Source organism: Pan paniscus, chromosome 9 (genome assembly GCF_029289425.2).
Source record: "Pan paniscus chromosome 9, NHGRI_mPanPan1-v2.0_pri, whole genome shotgun sequence".
Lineage (NCBI taxonomy): Eukaryota > Metazoa > Chordata > Mammalia > Primates > Hominidae > Pan > Pan paniscus.
This window is the reverse complement of record NC_073258.2, coordinates 2,859,935-2,871,955: the sequence shown is the minus strand read 5'-3', so window position 1 is coordinate 2,871,955 and position 12,021 is coordinate 2,859,935. Positions and strand designations below refer to the sequence as shown.

At 63.6% G+C, this 12,021-nt stretch overlaps 1 protein-coding gene across 7 annotated transcripts in view; it reads right to left on the bottom strand.

Moving 5' to 3' along the window:
- Nucleotides 1–7,848: 7,848 nt before the first annotated feature.
- Nucleotides 7,849–12,021, bottom strand: part of PTDSS2 (phosphatidylserine synthase 2) — a 45,925-nt gene continuing 41,752 nt past the window's right edge. For 3 of the 7 annotated variants that reach the window (XM_008977706.6, XM_003805998.7, XM_055093889.2), the window contains 7 exons: nucleotides 11,931–11,981; nucleotides 11,232–11,345; nucleotides 10,891–11,009; nucleotides 9,760–9,874; nucleotides 9,541–9,686; nucleotides 9,206–9,391; nucleotides 7,849–8,854 (listed from right to left, as the gene is read on the bottom strand). In XM_008977706.6, coding sequence (XP_008975954.2) covers nucleotides 8,692–8,854; nucleotides 9,206–9,391; nucleotides 9,541–9,686; nucleotides 9,760–9,874; nucleotides 10,891–11,009; nucleotides 11,232–11,345; nucleotides 11,931–11,981 — 894 coding nt within the window. In that variant the 3' untranslated portion in view covers nucleotides 7,849–8,691. The remainder of the gene's footprint in view (nucleotides 8,855–9,205; nucleotides 9,392–9,540; nucleotides 9,687–9,759; nucleotides 9,875–10,890; nucleotides 11,010–11,231; nucleotides 11,346–11,930; nucleotides 11,982–12,021) is intronic. The other 4 variants (XR_612780.6, XR_003029149.4, XM_034931815.3 and 1 more) reach the window with 2 other exon arrangements.

The following is a 12,021-nucleotide window of genomic DNA, read 5'->3' as shown; positions in this document are numbered from 1 at the left end:
CATGCACCACCACACCTGCTCCCACCTCAGCCTCCCAGGTAGCCAGGACTACAGGCACCACCACCACACCTGCTCCCACCTCAGCCTCCCAGGTAGCCAGGACTACAGGCATGCACCACCACACCTGCTCCCACCTCAGCCTCCCAGGTAGCCAGGACTACAGGCACCACCACCACACCTGCTCCCACCTCAGCCTCCCAGGTAGCCAGGACTACAGGCACCACCACCACACCTGCTCCCACCTCAGCCTCCCAGGTAGCCAGGACTACAGGCATGCACCACCACACCTGCTCCCACCTCAGCCTCCCAGGTAGCCAGGACTACAGGCATGCACCACCACACCTGCTCCCACCTCAGCCTCCCAGGTAGCCAGGACTACAGGCATGCACCACCACACCTGCTCCCACCTCAGCCTCCCAGGTAGCCAGGACTACAGGCATGCACCACCACACCTGCTCCCACCTCAGCCTCCCAGGTAGCCAGGACTACAGGCATGCACCACCACACCTGCTCCCACCTCAGCCTCCCAGGTAGCCAGGACTACAGGCACCACCACCACACCTGCTCCCACCTCAGCCTCCCACCTCAGCCTCCCAGGTAGCCAGGACTACAGGCGTGCACCACCACACCTGCTCCCACCTCAGCCTCCCAGGTAGCCAGGACTACAGGCACCACCACCACACCTGCTCCCACCTCAGCCTCCCAGGTAGCCAGGACTACAGGCGTGCACCACCACACCTGCTCCCACCTCAGCCTCCCAGGTAGCCAGGACTACAGGCATGCACCACCACACCTGCTCCCACCTCAGCCTCCCAGGTAGCCAGGACTACAGGCACCACCACCACACCTGCTCCCACCTCAGCCTCCCAGGTAGCCAGGACTACAGGCATGCACCACCACACCTGCTCCCACCTCAGCCTCCCAGGTAGCCAGGACTACAGGCACCACCACCACACCTGCTCCCACCTCAGCCTCCCAGGTAGCCAGGACTACAGGCACCACCACCACACCTGCTCCCACCTCAGCCTCCCAGGTAGCCAGGACTACAGGCACCACCACCACACCTGCTCCCACCTCAGCCTCCCACCTCAGCCTCCCAGGTAGCCAGGACTACAGGCATGCACCACCACACCTGCTCCCACCTCAGCCTCCCAGGTAGCCAGGACTACAGGCACCACCACCACACCTGCTCCCACCTCAGCCTCCCAGGTAGCCAGGACTACAGGCACCACCACCACACCTGCTCCCACCTCAGCCTCCCAGGTAGCCAGGACTACAGGCATGCACCACCACACCTGCTCCCACCTCAGCCTCCCAGGTAGCCAGGACTACAGGCACCACCACCACACCTGCTCCCACCTCAGCCTCCCAGGTAGCCAGGACTACAGGCACCACCACCACACCTGCTCCCACCTCAGCCTCCCAGGTAGCCAGGACTATAGGCACCACCACCACACCTGCTCCCACCTCAGCCTCCCACCTCAGCCTCCCAGGTAGCCAGGACTACAGGCATGCACCACCACACCTGCTCCCACCTCAGCCTCCCAGGTAGCCAGGACTACAGGCACCACCACCACACCTGCTCCCACCTCAGCCTCCCAGGTAGCCAGGACTATAGGCACCACCACCACACCTGCTCCCACCTCAGCCTCCCAGGTAGCCAGGACTACAGGCACCACCACCACACCTGCTCCCACCTCAGCCTCCCAGGTAGCCAGGACTACAGGCACCACCACCACACCTGCTCCCACCTCAGCCTCCCACCTCAGCCTCCCAGGTAGCCAGGACTACAGGCATGCACCACCACACCTGCTCCCACCTCAGCCTCCCAGGTAGCCAGGACTACAGGCACCACCACCACACCTGCTCCCACCTCAGCCTCCCAGGTAGCCAGGACTACAGGCACCACCACCACACCTGCTCCCACCTCAGCCTCCCAGGTAGCCAGGACTACAGGCACCACCACCACACCTGCTCCCACCTCAGCCTCCCACCTCAGCCTCCCAGGTAGCCAGGACTACAGGCATGCACCACCACACCTGCTCCCACCTCAGCCTCCCAGGTAGCCAGGACTACAGGCATGCACCACCACACCTGCTCCCACCTCAGCCTCCCAGGTAGCCAGGACTACAGGCATGCACCACCACACCTGCTCCCACCTCAGCCTCCCAGGTAGCCAGGACTACAGGCACCACCACCACACCTGCTCCCACCTCAGCCTCCCAGGTAGCCAGGACTACAGGCATGCACCACCACACCTGCTCCCACCTCAGCCTCCCAGGTAGCCAGGACTACAGGCACCACCACCACACCTGCTCCCACCTCAGCCTCCCAGGTAGCCAGGACTACAGGCATGCACCACCACACCTGCTCCCACCTCAGCCTCCCAGGTAGCCAGGACTACAGGCACCACCACCACACCTGCTCCCACCTCAGCCTCCCAGGTAGCCAGGACTACAGGCATGCACCACCACACCTGCTCCCACCTCAGCCTCCCAGGTAGCCAGGACTACAGGCGTGCACCACCACACCTGCTCCCACCTCAGCCTCCCAGGTAGCCAGGACTACAGGCACCACCACCACACCTGCTCCCACCTCAGCCTCCCACCTCAGCCTCCCAGGTAGCCAGGACTACAGGCGTGCACCACCACACCTGCTCCCACCTCAGCCTCCCAGGTAGCCAGGACTACAGGCACCACCACCACACCTGCTCCCACCTCAGCCTCCCAGGTAGCCAGGACTACAGGCGTGCACCACCACACCTGCTCCCACCTCAGCCTCCCAGGTAGCCAGGACTACAGGCATGCACCACCACACCTGCTCCCACCTCAGCCTCCCAGGTAGCCAGGACTACAGGCACCACCACCACACCTGCTCCCACCTCAGCCTCCCAGGTAGCCAGGACTACAGGCATGCACCACCACACCTGCTCCCACCTCAGCCTCCCAGGTAGCCAGGACTACAGGCACCACCACCACACCTGCTCCCACCTCAGCCTCCCAGGTAGCCAGGACTACAGGCACCACCACCACACCTGCTCCCACCTCAGCCTCCCAGGTAGCCAGGACTACAGGCACCACCACCACACCTGCTCCCACCTCAGCCTCCCACCTCAGCCTCCCAGGTAGCCAGGACTACAGGCATGCACCACCACACCTGCTCCCACCTCAGCCTCCCAGGTAGCCAGGACTACAGGCACCACCACCACACCTGCTCCCACCTCAGCCTCCCAGGTAGCCAGGACTACAGGCATGCACCACCACACCTGCTCCCACCTCAGCCTCCCAGGTAGCCAGGACTACAGGCACCACCACCACACCTGCTCCCACCTCAGCCTCCCACCTCAGCCTCCCAGGTAGCCAGGACTACAGGCATGCACCACCACACCTGCTCCCACCTCAGCCTCCCAGGTAGCCAGGACTACAGGCACCACCACCACACCTGCTCCCACCTCAGCCTCCCAGGTAGCCAGGACTACAGGCACCACCACCACACCTGCTCCCACCTCAGCCACCCAGGTAGCCAGGACTACAGGCACCACCACCACACCTGCTCCCACCTCAGCCTCCCACCTCAGCCTCCCAGGTAGCCAGGACTACAGGCATGCACCACCACACCTGCTCCCACCTCAGCCTCCCAGGTAGCCAGGACTACAGGCACCACCACCACACCTGCTCCCACCTCAGCCTCCCAGGTAGCCAGGACTACAGGCACCACCACCACACCTGCTCCCACCTCAGCCTCCCAGGTAGCCAGGACTACAGGCACCACCACCACACCTGCTCCCACCTCAGCCTCCCACCTCAGCCTCCCAGGTAGCCAGGACTACAGGCATGCACCACCACACCTGCTCCCACCTCAGCCTCCCAGGTAGCCAGGACTACAGGCACCACCACCACACCTGCTCCCACCTCAGCCTCCCAGGTAGCCAGGACTACAGGCATGCACCACCACACCTGCTCCCACCTCAGCCTCCCAGGTAGCCAGGACTACAGGCACCACCACCACACCTGCTCCCACCTCAGCCTCCCAGGTAGCCAGGACTACAGGCACCACCACCACACCTGCTCCCACCTCAGCCTCCCAGGTAGCCAGGACTACAGGCATGCACCACCACACCTGCTCCCACCTCAGCCTCCCAGGTAGCCAGGACTACAGGCACCACCACCACACCTGCTCCCACCTCAGCCTCCCAGGTAGCCAGGACTACAGGCACCACCACCACACCTGCTCCCACCTCAGCCTCCCAGGTAGCCAGGACTATAGGCACCACCACCACACCTGCTCCCACCTCAGCCTCCCACCTCAGCCTCCCAGGTAGCCAGGACTACAGGCATGCACCACCACACCTGCTCCCACCTCAGCCTCCCAGGTAGCCAGGACTACAGGCACCACCACCACACCTGCTCCCACCTCAGCCTCCCAGGTAGCCAGGACTACAGGCACCACCACCACACCTGCTCCCACCTCAGCCTCCCAGGTAGCCAGGACTACAGGCACCACCACCACACCTGCTCCCACCTCAGCCTCCCACCTCAGCCTCCCAGGTAGCCAGGACTACAGGCATGCACCACCACACCTGCTCCCACCTCAGCCTCCCAGGTAGCCAGGACTACAGGCACCACCACCACACCTGCTCCCACCTCAGCCTCCCAGGTAGCCAGGACTACAGGCACCACCACCACACCTGCTCCCACCTCAGCCTCCCAGGTAGCCAGGACTACAGGCACCACCACCACACCTGCTCCCACCTCAGCCTCCCACCTCAGCCTCCCAGGTAGCCAGGACTACAGGCATGCACCACCACACCTGCTCCCACCTCAGCCTCCCAGGTAGCCAGGACTATAGGCACCACCACCACACCTGCTCCCACCTCAGCCTCCCAGGTAGCCAGGACTACAGGCACCACCACCACACCTGCTCCCACCTCAGCCTCCCAGGTAGCCAGGACTACAGGCACCACCACCACACCTGCTCCCACCTCAGCCTCCCAGGTAGCCAGGACTACAGGCATGCACCACCACACCTGCTCCCACCTCAGCCTCCCAGGTAGCCAGGACTACAGGCACCACCACCACACCTGCTCCCACCTCAGCCTCCCAGGTAGCCAGGACTACAGGCATGCACCACCACACCTGCTCCCACCTCAGCCTCCCAGGTAGCCAGGACTACAGGCACCACCACCACACCTGCTCCCACCTCAGCCTCCCAGGTAGCCAGGACTACAGGCATGCACCACCACACCTGCTCCCACCTCAGCCTCCCAGGTAGCCAGGACTACAGGCGTGCACCACCACACCTGCTCCCACCTCAGCCTCCCAGGTAGCCAGGACTACAGGCGTGCACCACCACACCTGCTCCCACCTCAGCCTCCCAGGTAGCCAGGACTACAGGCACCACCACACCTGGCTAATTTTTGTACTTTTTGTAGGGACAGGGTCTTGCCATGTTGCCGAGGCTGGTGTTTGGTCCTGGCCTCCCAAAGTGCGGGTATTACAGGTGTGAGCCATTGCTCCTGGCTATAAAGCCCTTTAAAGTGACCCAGGGGCTGGGCGCGGTGGCTCATGCCTGTAATCCCAGCACTTTGGGAAGCTGAGGTGGCTGGATCACTTGAGGTCAGGAGTTGGAGAGCAGCCTGGCCAACACGGTGAAAACGCATCTATACTAAAAATACAAAAATTAGCTGGGTATGGTGGCGCATGCCTGTAATCCCAGGTACTCGGGAGGCTGAGGCATGAGAATTGCTTGAACCTGGGAGGTGGAGGTTGCAGTGAGCTGAGGTCACGCCAGTGTACTCCAACCAGGGCGACAGAGTGAGACTCCATCTCAAAAATAAATAAGTAAAAGTGACCCAGGATCTTAGTTTCTTAACTATGACCCCCAGTGGGGAACAGAGCTCCTTGGGGAAATGGGTGACGCCAGGCCTGGGGCGAGAGATGCCCAAGGTGAGTCCGGAGCATCTCAGCGCGTGAGGAACCAGAGCCCCTGGGCGCTGTCTGGGGTTGAGTTGCTGCTGGAAGGGCTCCCAGGGGCCGCCTTTGGGACACAGGCGCCGGAACACAGGACTTTCATCACAAGCCCTGCCTCGCCCCCCTCGGGAAGAGCAGACGGTGACCGTGAGCGGGGCGCCACCCCCACCTGCCACCACCTGGCTCAGAGCATCAGCGGGGATGGACAGGACCCGCAGCGTGTGAGGTGGGGAGTGGGGGCCCCTGCAGTGGGGAGATCAGGTGGCAGTTCCTCCTGAGCGATCAAAGCTGCCACCTGCAAAGAGCAGAATGCTAAGGCCCCATGTGTCCTGCAGCACGCAGGGCAGGGCAGCTGGAAGAACCCATCCGTGCAGGGCCACGGAGGCCAAAGCTGTGAGTGGCCGTGATTGGAAAGAGGACTGCTGGGCGCAGTGGCCACACAGGACGTCTTCCTGCTGAGCCCCGGAGGCTGCTCTTGTGTGTGCCCCACATTACAGCCCTTGACTTAGAGGGGTTGAAATTTTCCCCAAAAGTAGTCAAGGAAAAATACTAAAAGTAAAGCTTTTTGACGCCTGGGGCCCCGAGGCAGACCAGGGGGTGTGGGTGCAAATGGCTCCCGGAGTCCCCCCAGGCTGTGTCCAATCAGCCATCAACACCCCTTACTACCCCCTCCAGCTAGGAACAGGGCTCAGGGAACCCCTTTTCTCTCCATTTGTGTTTGAAAATTTTCATGGTAAAGTTTTAGAAATAGTGGCCTGGCTGGGCGCGGTGGCTCACGCCTGTAATCCCAGCACTTCGGGAGGCCAAGGCGGGTGGATCACCTGAGGTTGGGAGTTCAAGACCAGCCTGGCCAACATGGTGAAACCCCATCTGTACTAAAAATACTAAAATTAGCCGGGCATGGTGGCATGCGCCTGTAATCCCAGCTACTTGGGAGGCTGAGGCAGAATTACTTGAACCTAGGAGGCAGAGGTTGCAGTGAGCCAAGATCGCGCCACTGCACTCCAGCCTGGCTGACAGAGTGAGACTCCATCTCAAAAAAATAGTGGCTCACGCCTGTAATCCCAGCTCTCAGGGAGGCAGAGGCGGGAGGATCACTTGAACCCAGGAGTTCGAGATCTGCTTGGGCAATATAGCGAGACCCCGTTCTCCACAAAAAGGAAGGAAAGAAAAAACAAACATAAAAATAGTGGCCCGAGAAGGCGGCTGCCCCTCCCCAGGAATCCTGTGTCCACTGCCCAGTGTCTGCCAGCCTGGGACAAACACAGCACCCCAGGAATCCTGTGTCCACTGCCCAGTGTCTGCCAGCCTGGGACAAACACAGCACCCCAGGAATCCTGTGTCCACTGCCCAGTGTCTGCCAGCCTGGGACAAACACAGCACCCCAGGAATCCTGTGTCCACTGCCCAGTGGCCGCCAGCCTGGGACAAACACAGCACCCCAGGAATCCTGTGTCCACTGCCCAGTGTCTGCCAGCCTGGGACAAACACAGCACCCCAGGAATCCTGTGTCCACTGCCCAGTGTCTGCCAGCCTGGGACAAACACAGCACCCCAGGAATCCTGTGTCCACTGCCCAGTGTCTGCCAGCCTGGGACAAACACAGCACCCCAGGAATCCTGTGTCCACTGCCCAGTGGCCGCCAGCCCCCGGACAAGCGCAGCAGAGGGTGGGTGCCACCTGGACCCTCCTGGAGAATGGGAGAGGGGCTGCATCTGGCACCTGCTCTCTCTGGGGGGTGGGGCGGGGCAGGCGCCAAGTCTTTGCTCTGGTGCAGAGGCTGAGTGCCTCCTGTCCTCTGTGTGGTTTTCCCCAAGTGGGCACTGGGCATGAGGGCAGGCTGGAGGGCTGCACTGGACCCCAAAGCAGGACACGGGGAGCTGGGGGGAGGGCTGGAAGCCTCAGACGTTCATTGTCACTTTATTGGTTCTCTTTGCTCGTGAAGATAACCCTCACCTCGGAGCCACGGAGGCAGCATGACCCCAGCACCCGGGTTCCAGGCCCCCTTGAGGGGCAGCTCTCCAGCATCCCCTTGAGGGATGATCTCTGACCCCATCATCCACGTGTCCTCCGGGGTGGTCTGTTTGAAAGGAAGGCTCGGAGGAGGTGGCTCAGCATCGCCGCCTGGATCCGCTGCCTCTCAGCCATGGAGTGTTTGTGGACGAGCGCCCACACGAGCTGCGGGGGAAGTGGATGCGGAGCCAGTGTAGACGCCTCCAGGGCTCAGCGCACCCAGGGCCCACGGAGTGCAGAAAGGGTACCGAGATGTCCCTGCCTGGACCACACCATGGCTGGGTGACAGGGAGCTTGGTGGGCCAGAGGCCACGGGGCTGACCAGGCAGAAAGGGGAGGGAGGACCCTGGTTCCTGAGGGACACACTGCCCCAGAGCATGCCCTTGCCACGCCAGCCAGCTCCCGGCTCTGGAGAAGCCTCGGAGCCCAGAGCACATGTGCACACCACAGGCGGCCACGCATGTGTACACATGTGCATACACACGTACACACGTGTACACACGTGCATACACACGTACACACATGTACACATGGAGATGAGGCTGTGCTGGGGCCTCCTCCACCCCTCGCCTTCAGCCTTGCCAGGTGCACAGGAGAAAAGCAAAAAACCTTGAGGGCGAGGCCAGGCACGTGGCTCCTGGTGGGACTCACACGGGAGGAGGCCACGGAGGCCTGGGCTCTGGGAGGCTCACGAGGCAGCCACGGCCCAGGTCAGTTTGGAGTTGGTGCCCCCTCGCCCTCGGCCACCCCAGGCCCCAGCAGGTCTTCGTCCAGCCCCGGTGGGTGCTGGTCCCCGTTGCCGACGGTGCTGCCCTGGTCATCCTTGTTCTGCCACTTCTGCCACCGGGTCTCCTTGTACCTCAATGTGATGTCCCTGGGGAGCGGGATGCAGCGTCACCACCTGCCCCCACACCAGCCCCACTGCAGGCCCCATGGACAGCTGGCACCTAGTCCCTGTGGAGGTCTGGGATGGACTGGGTGGGGGCCGGGTACCCTGGCCCTGGGACGGCAGCCGTGGCAGACTGGAGCCCTGAGGAGCCTGGATCTGTCAGTGCAGAGCGAAGGCCCCGAGGGCTGGGTCAGGAAAGGCGCCTCCCGCAGAGGCGGCCAGAGGGTTGAAGCAGGGACAGTGAGACACCAACGACACCAAACTCGCACAGTGCCTGTGCCAAGAGACCCGGACAGCAGCCCTCCTTCGGAACATACGTGCCCTGCCCCGACTCACCGCAGGAAGAAGCGCCAGACGGTCCAGGTGAGCACCAGGACGGAGCCGAGGGTCCAGCACTGGGAGATGTAGAAGGGCAGGGACAGGGTGAGCGTGTGGGGGTCGTACTTCACCACGATGAGCAGCTCCGTGGCCGTGATGGCTGCCACCAGCCAGGCCTGCGGGCCCAGCTTCTTGTGGGGCTTCCTGCAGGGGCAGCAGGGGCTTCAGCGTCCCGGGCCCCGCAGGGTCCTCCAGGCGGCCTCGCCCAGGCCCCGGCCTCCCAGGCTCTGCTCCCCAGCCCTCCGGCCCCTGCCCCCCGGGGGTGTCTCCACCCGGCTTGCCGCAGCCCTCACGGGTCATCCATGAAGTCATAGATCTCGCGCATGGCCACGCCACCCACGTTCACGAAGAAGACGAGCCGCAGGAGGACCAGGTAGTGCTCCGGGGGCATCCACAGCACAAACTTCAGGTAGAACGTGTTCAGTTCTGCCAACAGGAACTAGGGGAGGAGAGGGTGAGCACCAGCTCTGGCCCCCAGCCCGCCGCGCCGTCGCGAGGCAGCCCGGCCTTACCACCAGGATGATGCCGCACACGGCCAGCCAGCGACGCAGGCTGGAGGCCGGCTTCCACTCGAAGCGAACCCAGCTGTACGGCGTGAACTGGAAGGCGATCCTCTTCATCTTGCCCCTGGGAACCACAGAGCCGGCAGCCTGAGGAAGGCAGCCGCCCGAACCCTGCCCTGTGCCATCGGACGAGCTCTGCTCCTGGTCACCCAGCCCCGCCCTGTGCCATCGGACGAGCTCTGCTCTCGGTCACCCCGCCCCGCCCTGTGCCATCGGACGAGCTCTGCTCTCGGTCACCCCGCCCCGCCCTGTGCCATCGGACGAGCTCTGCTCTCGGTCACCCCGCCCCGCCCTGTGCCATCGGACGAGCTCTGCTCTCGGTCACCCCGCCCCGCCCTGTGCCATCGGACGAGCTCTGCTCTCGGTCACCCCGCCCCGCCCTGTGCCATCGGACGAGCTCTGCTCTCGGTCACCCCGCCCCGCCCTGTGCCATCGGACGAGCTCTGCTCTCGGTCACCCCGCCCCGCCCTGTGCCATCGGGCCACAGACTCTGTTCCTGGTTACCCAGCTGCTGCCCGGCCGCTCTCCAAGGTCTGGCCACCCAGCTACAAGCCCTGCTTCTCCACGGCCCTCTGCTGTTCAGTCTCTTCCAGCTTGAGCAGTGGCTGCAGCGCCTCAGAGGGCGCTCCACGGTGCCATGAGCTGGCCACATCTGCAGAGCCAGGCAGAGCTGGGGCACCCACAGGCAGGAGGGGAGACCCCCGTCCCCCAGGCCTTTCCTTAGACTTTTGTTTATTTTTTAAATTCCAAAGTCATAATGACAAAGTACCTGCAACTATTTCATAACCAAAGCAACCAAGGGAGGGAGAAGCACGGAATGATCCCAGAGCCCCTGCGCCAGGCCGGCCAGGGATTGAGGAGGGAGGTGAGTGGGTCAGACGCCATGGCCACTGTGAGGGGCGGCCGGGCTTGAGTGACACCAGGTCAGAGGGGAGGTTCCAGGAGGCAAAGCCCCACGGTCACCCCTCCTGAGCCGCACACTGGATGGGCCTGGTGCTCGGGGTCTGCTGGAGCACGGACGCTGAGGCTGCCTCCAGGTAACCCCCACCCGGCCCTGCCCTCGCAGCCCCCACGACGTACTTGTAGGTCGGAATGTTCCAGAGGCCCTGCCACTTGTATGTCTTCAGGGACAGCCACTCAAGGGTCTTCATGCCGCAGTAGATGCCCAGCCCGTTGCAGACGAGCACGTCCATGATCCACTGCAGGGAGGGGCCAGCACTCGTTGCAGGGGTGAGGGGTAACGAGCCCCCCGAGGAGGACCCCGGAAGAGCACAGGGGAACCGAGAATGCCCCTCAGCCTGCACCCACTGCCCCGGGGGGACTGAGGGGGGGTCCGGGGGCCACGCTGGGCACAGGGGGAGAGGGTCCGAGAATGCCCCTCAGCCTGCACCGACTGCCCCGGGGGCTGTGCTGGCACCTACGTGATCCCACCAGCACTCGCTGAAGTTGGGCAGCTGGTGCTCCAGGCTGTACTCCAGGAACTCGAACATCACGCTGATGATCATGCACATCCACCAGTCTCGGATCATCAGGGTCTGCGGGCGCCAGAGTCAGCCAGAGTATGGGATGCAGGCCACACCCGGCCCTGCCCACGGGTGCATGCAGCCCCCACCCCGGCTGGCAGCATTCTTGGAGTCGACAGCACTGGCAGGGCCCCCAGTGAGGTCTCAGGGTGAGCATGGGGTGGGTGGCTGCCCCTCCAGCAGCCTCGATGTACGACGTCAGCAAACAAGGCAGCATCCCCGTGCCCGGGGCCTGACACCAAACTCTGCCAGGGTGGGCTGTAGGGTCAAGCAGGCACTGCTCTTAGCCCCATAGGTAGCACAGGGTCCCTCAGAAGTGGGATGGAGCAGTGCCCAAGCCCAGGCAGGGGCGGGACTTCCTGCCCTGCTGCCTCTTTCCACCGCCCCGACCCTGAGGACGGAGTGGGGACCCGGCCAGGATCAGGGCTTCTGGGAGGTCCGGGAGCCCCACGGCTTCTCGAACCTCTGGGTGGCTGCAGTGCGACACCCTCCCACCACACTCAGAGCAAGAGCTCAACTCCATGGACAGAAACGGTCCAGAGCCCACGGCAGGCCTCAGAACCGGGGCGGGGAGGCTGGGAAGAGGTGCCGCCGTACCTTCAGGTACCAGCCAAGAAAGTGTGCGGGAACAAAGCCATCCAACTTGTCCTGTGGGCGACAGGGTATGACCCTTGACCCTGGGGCACAG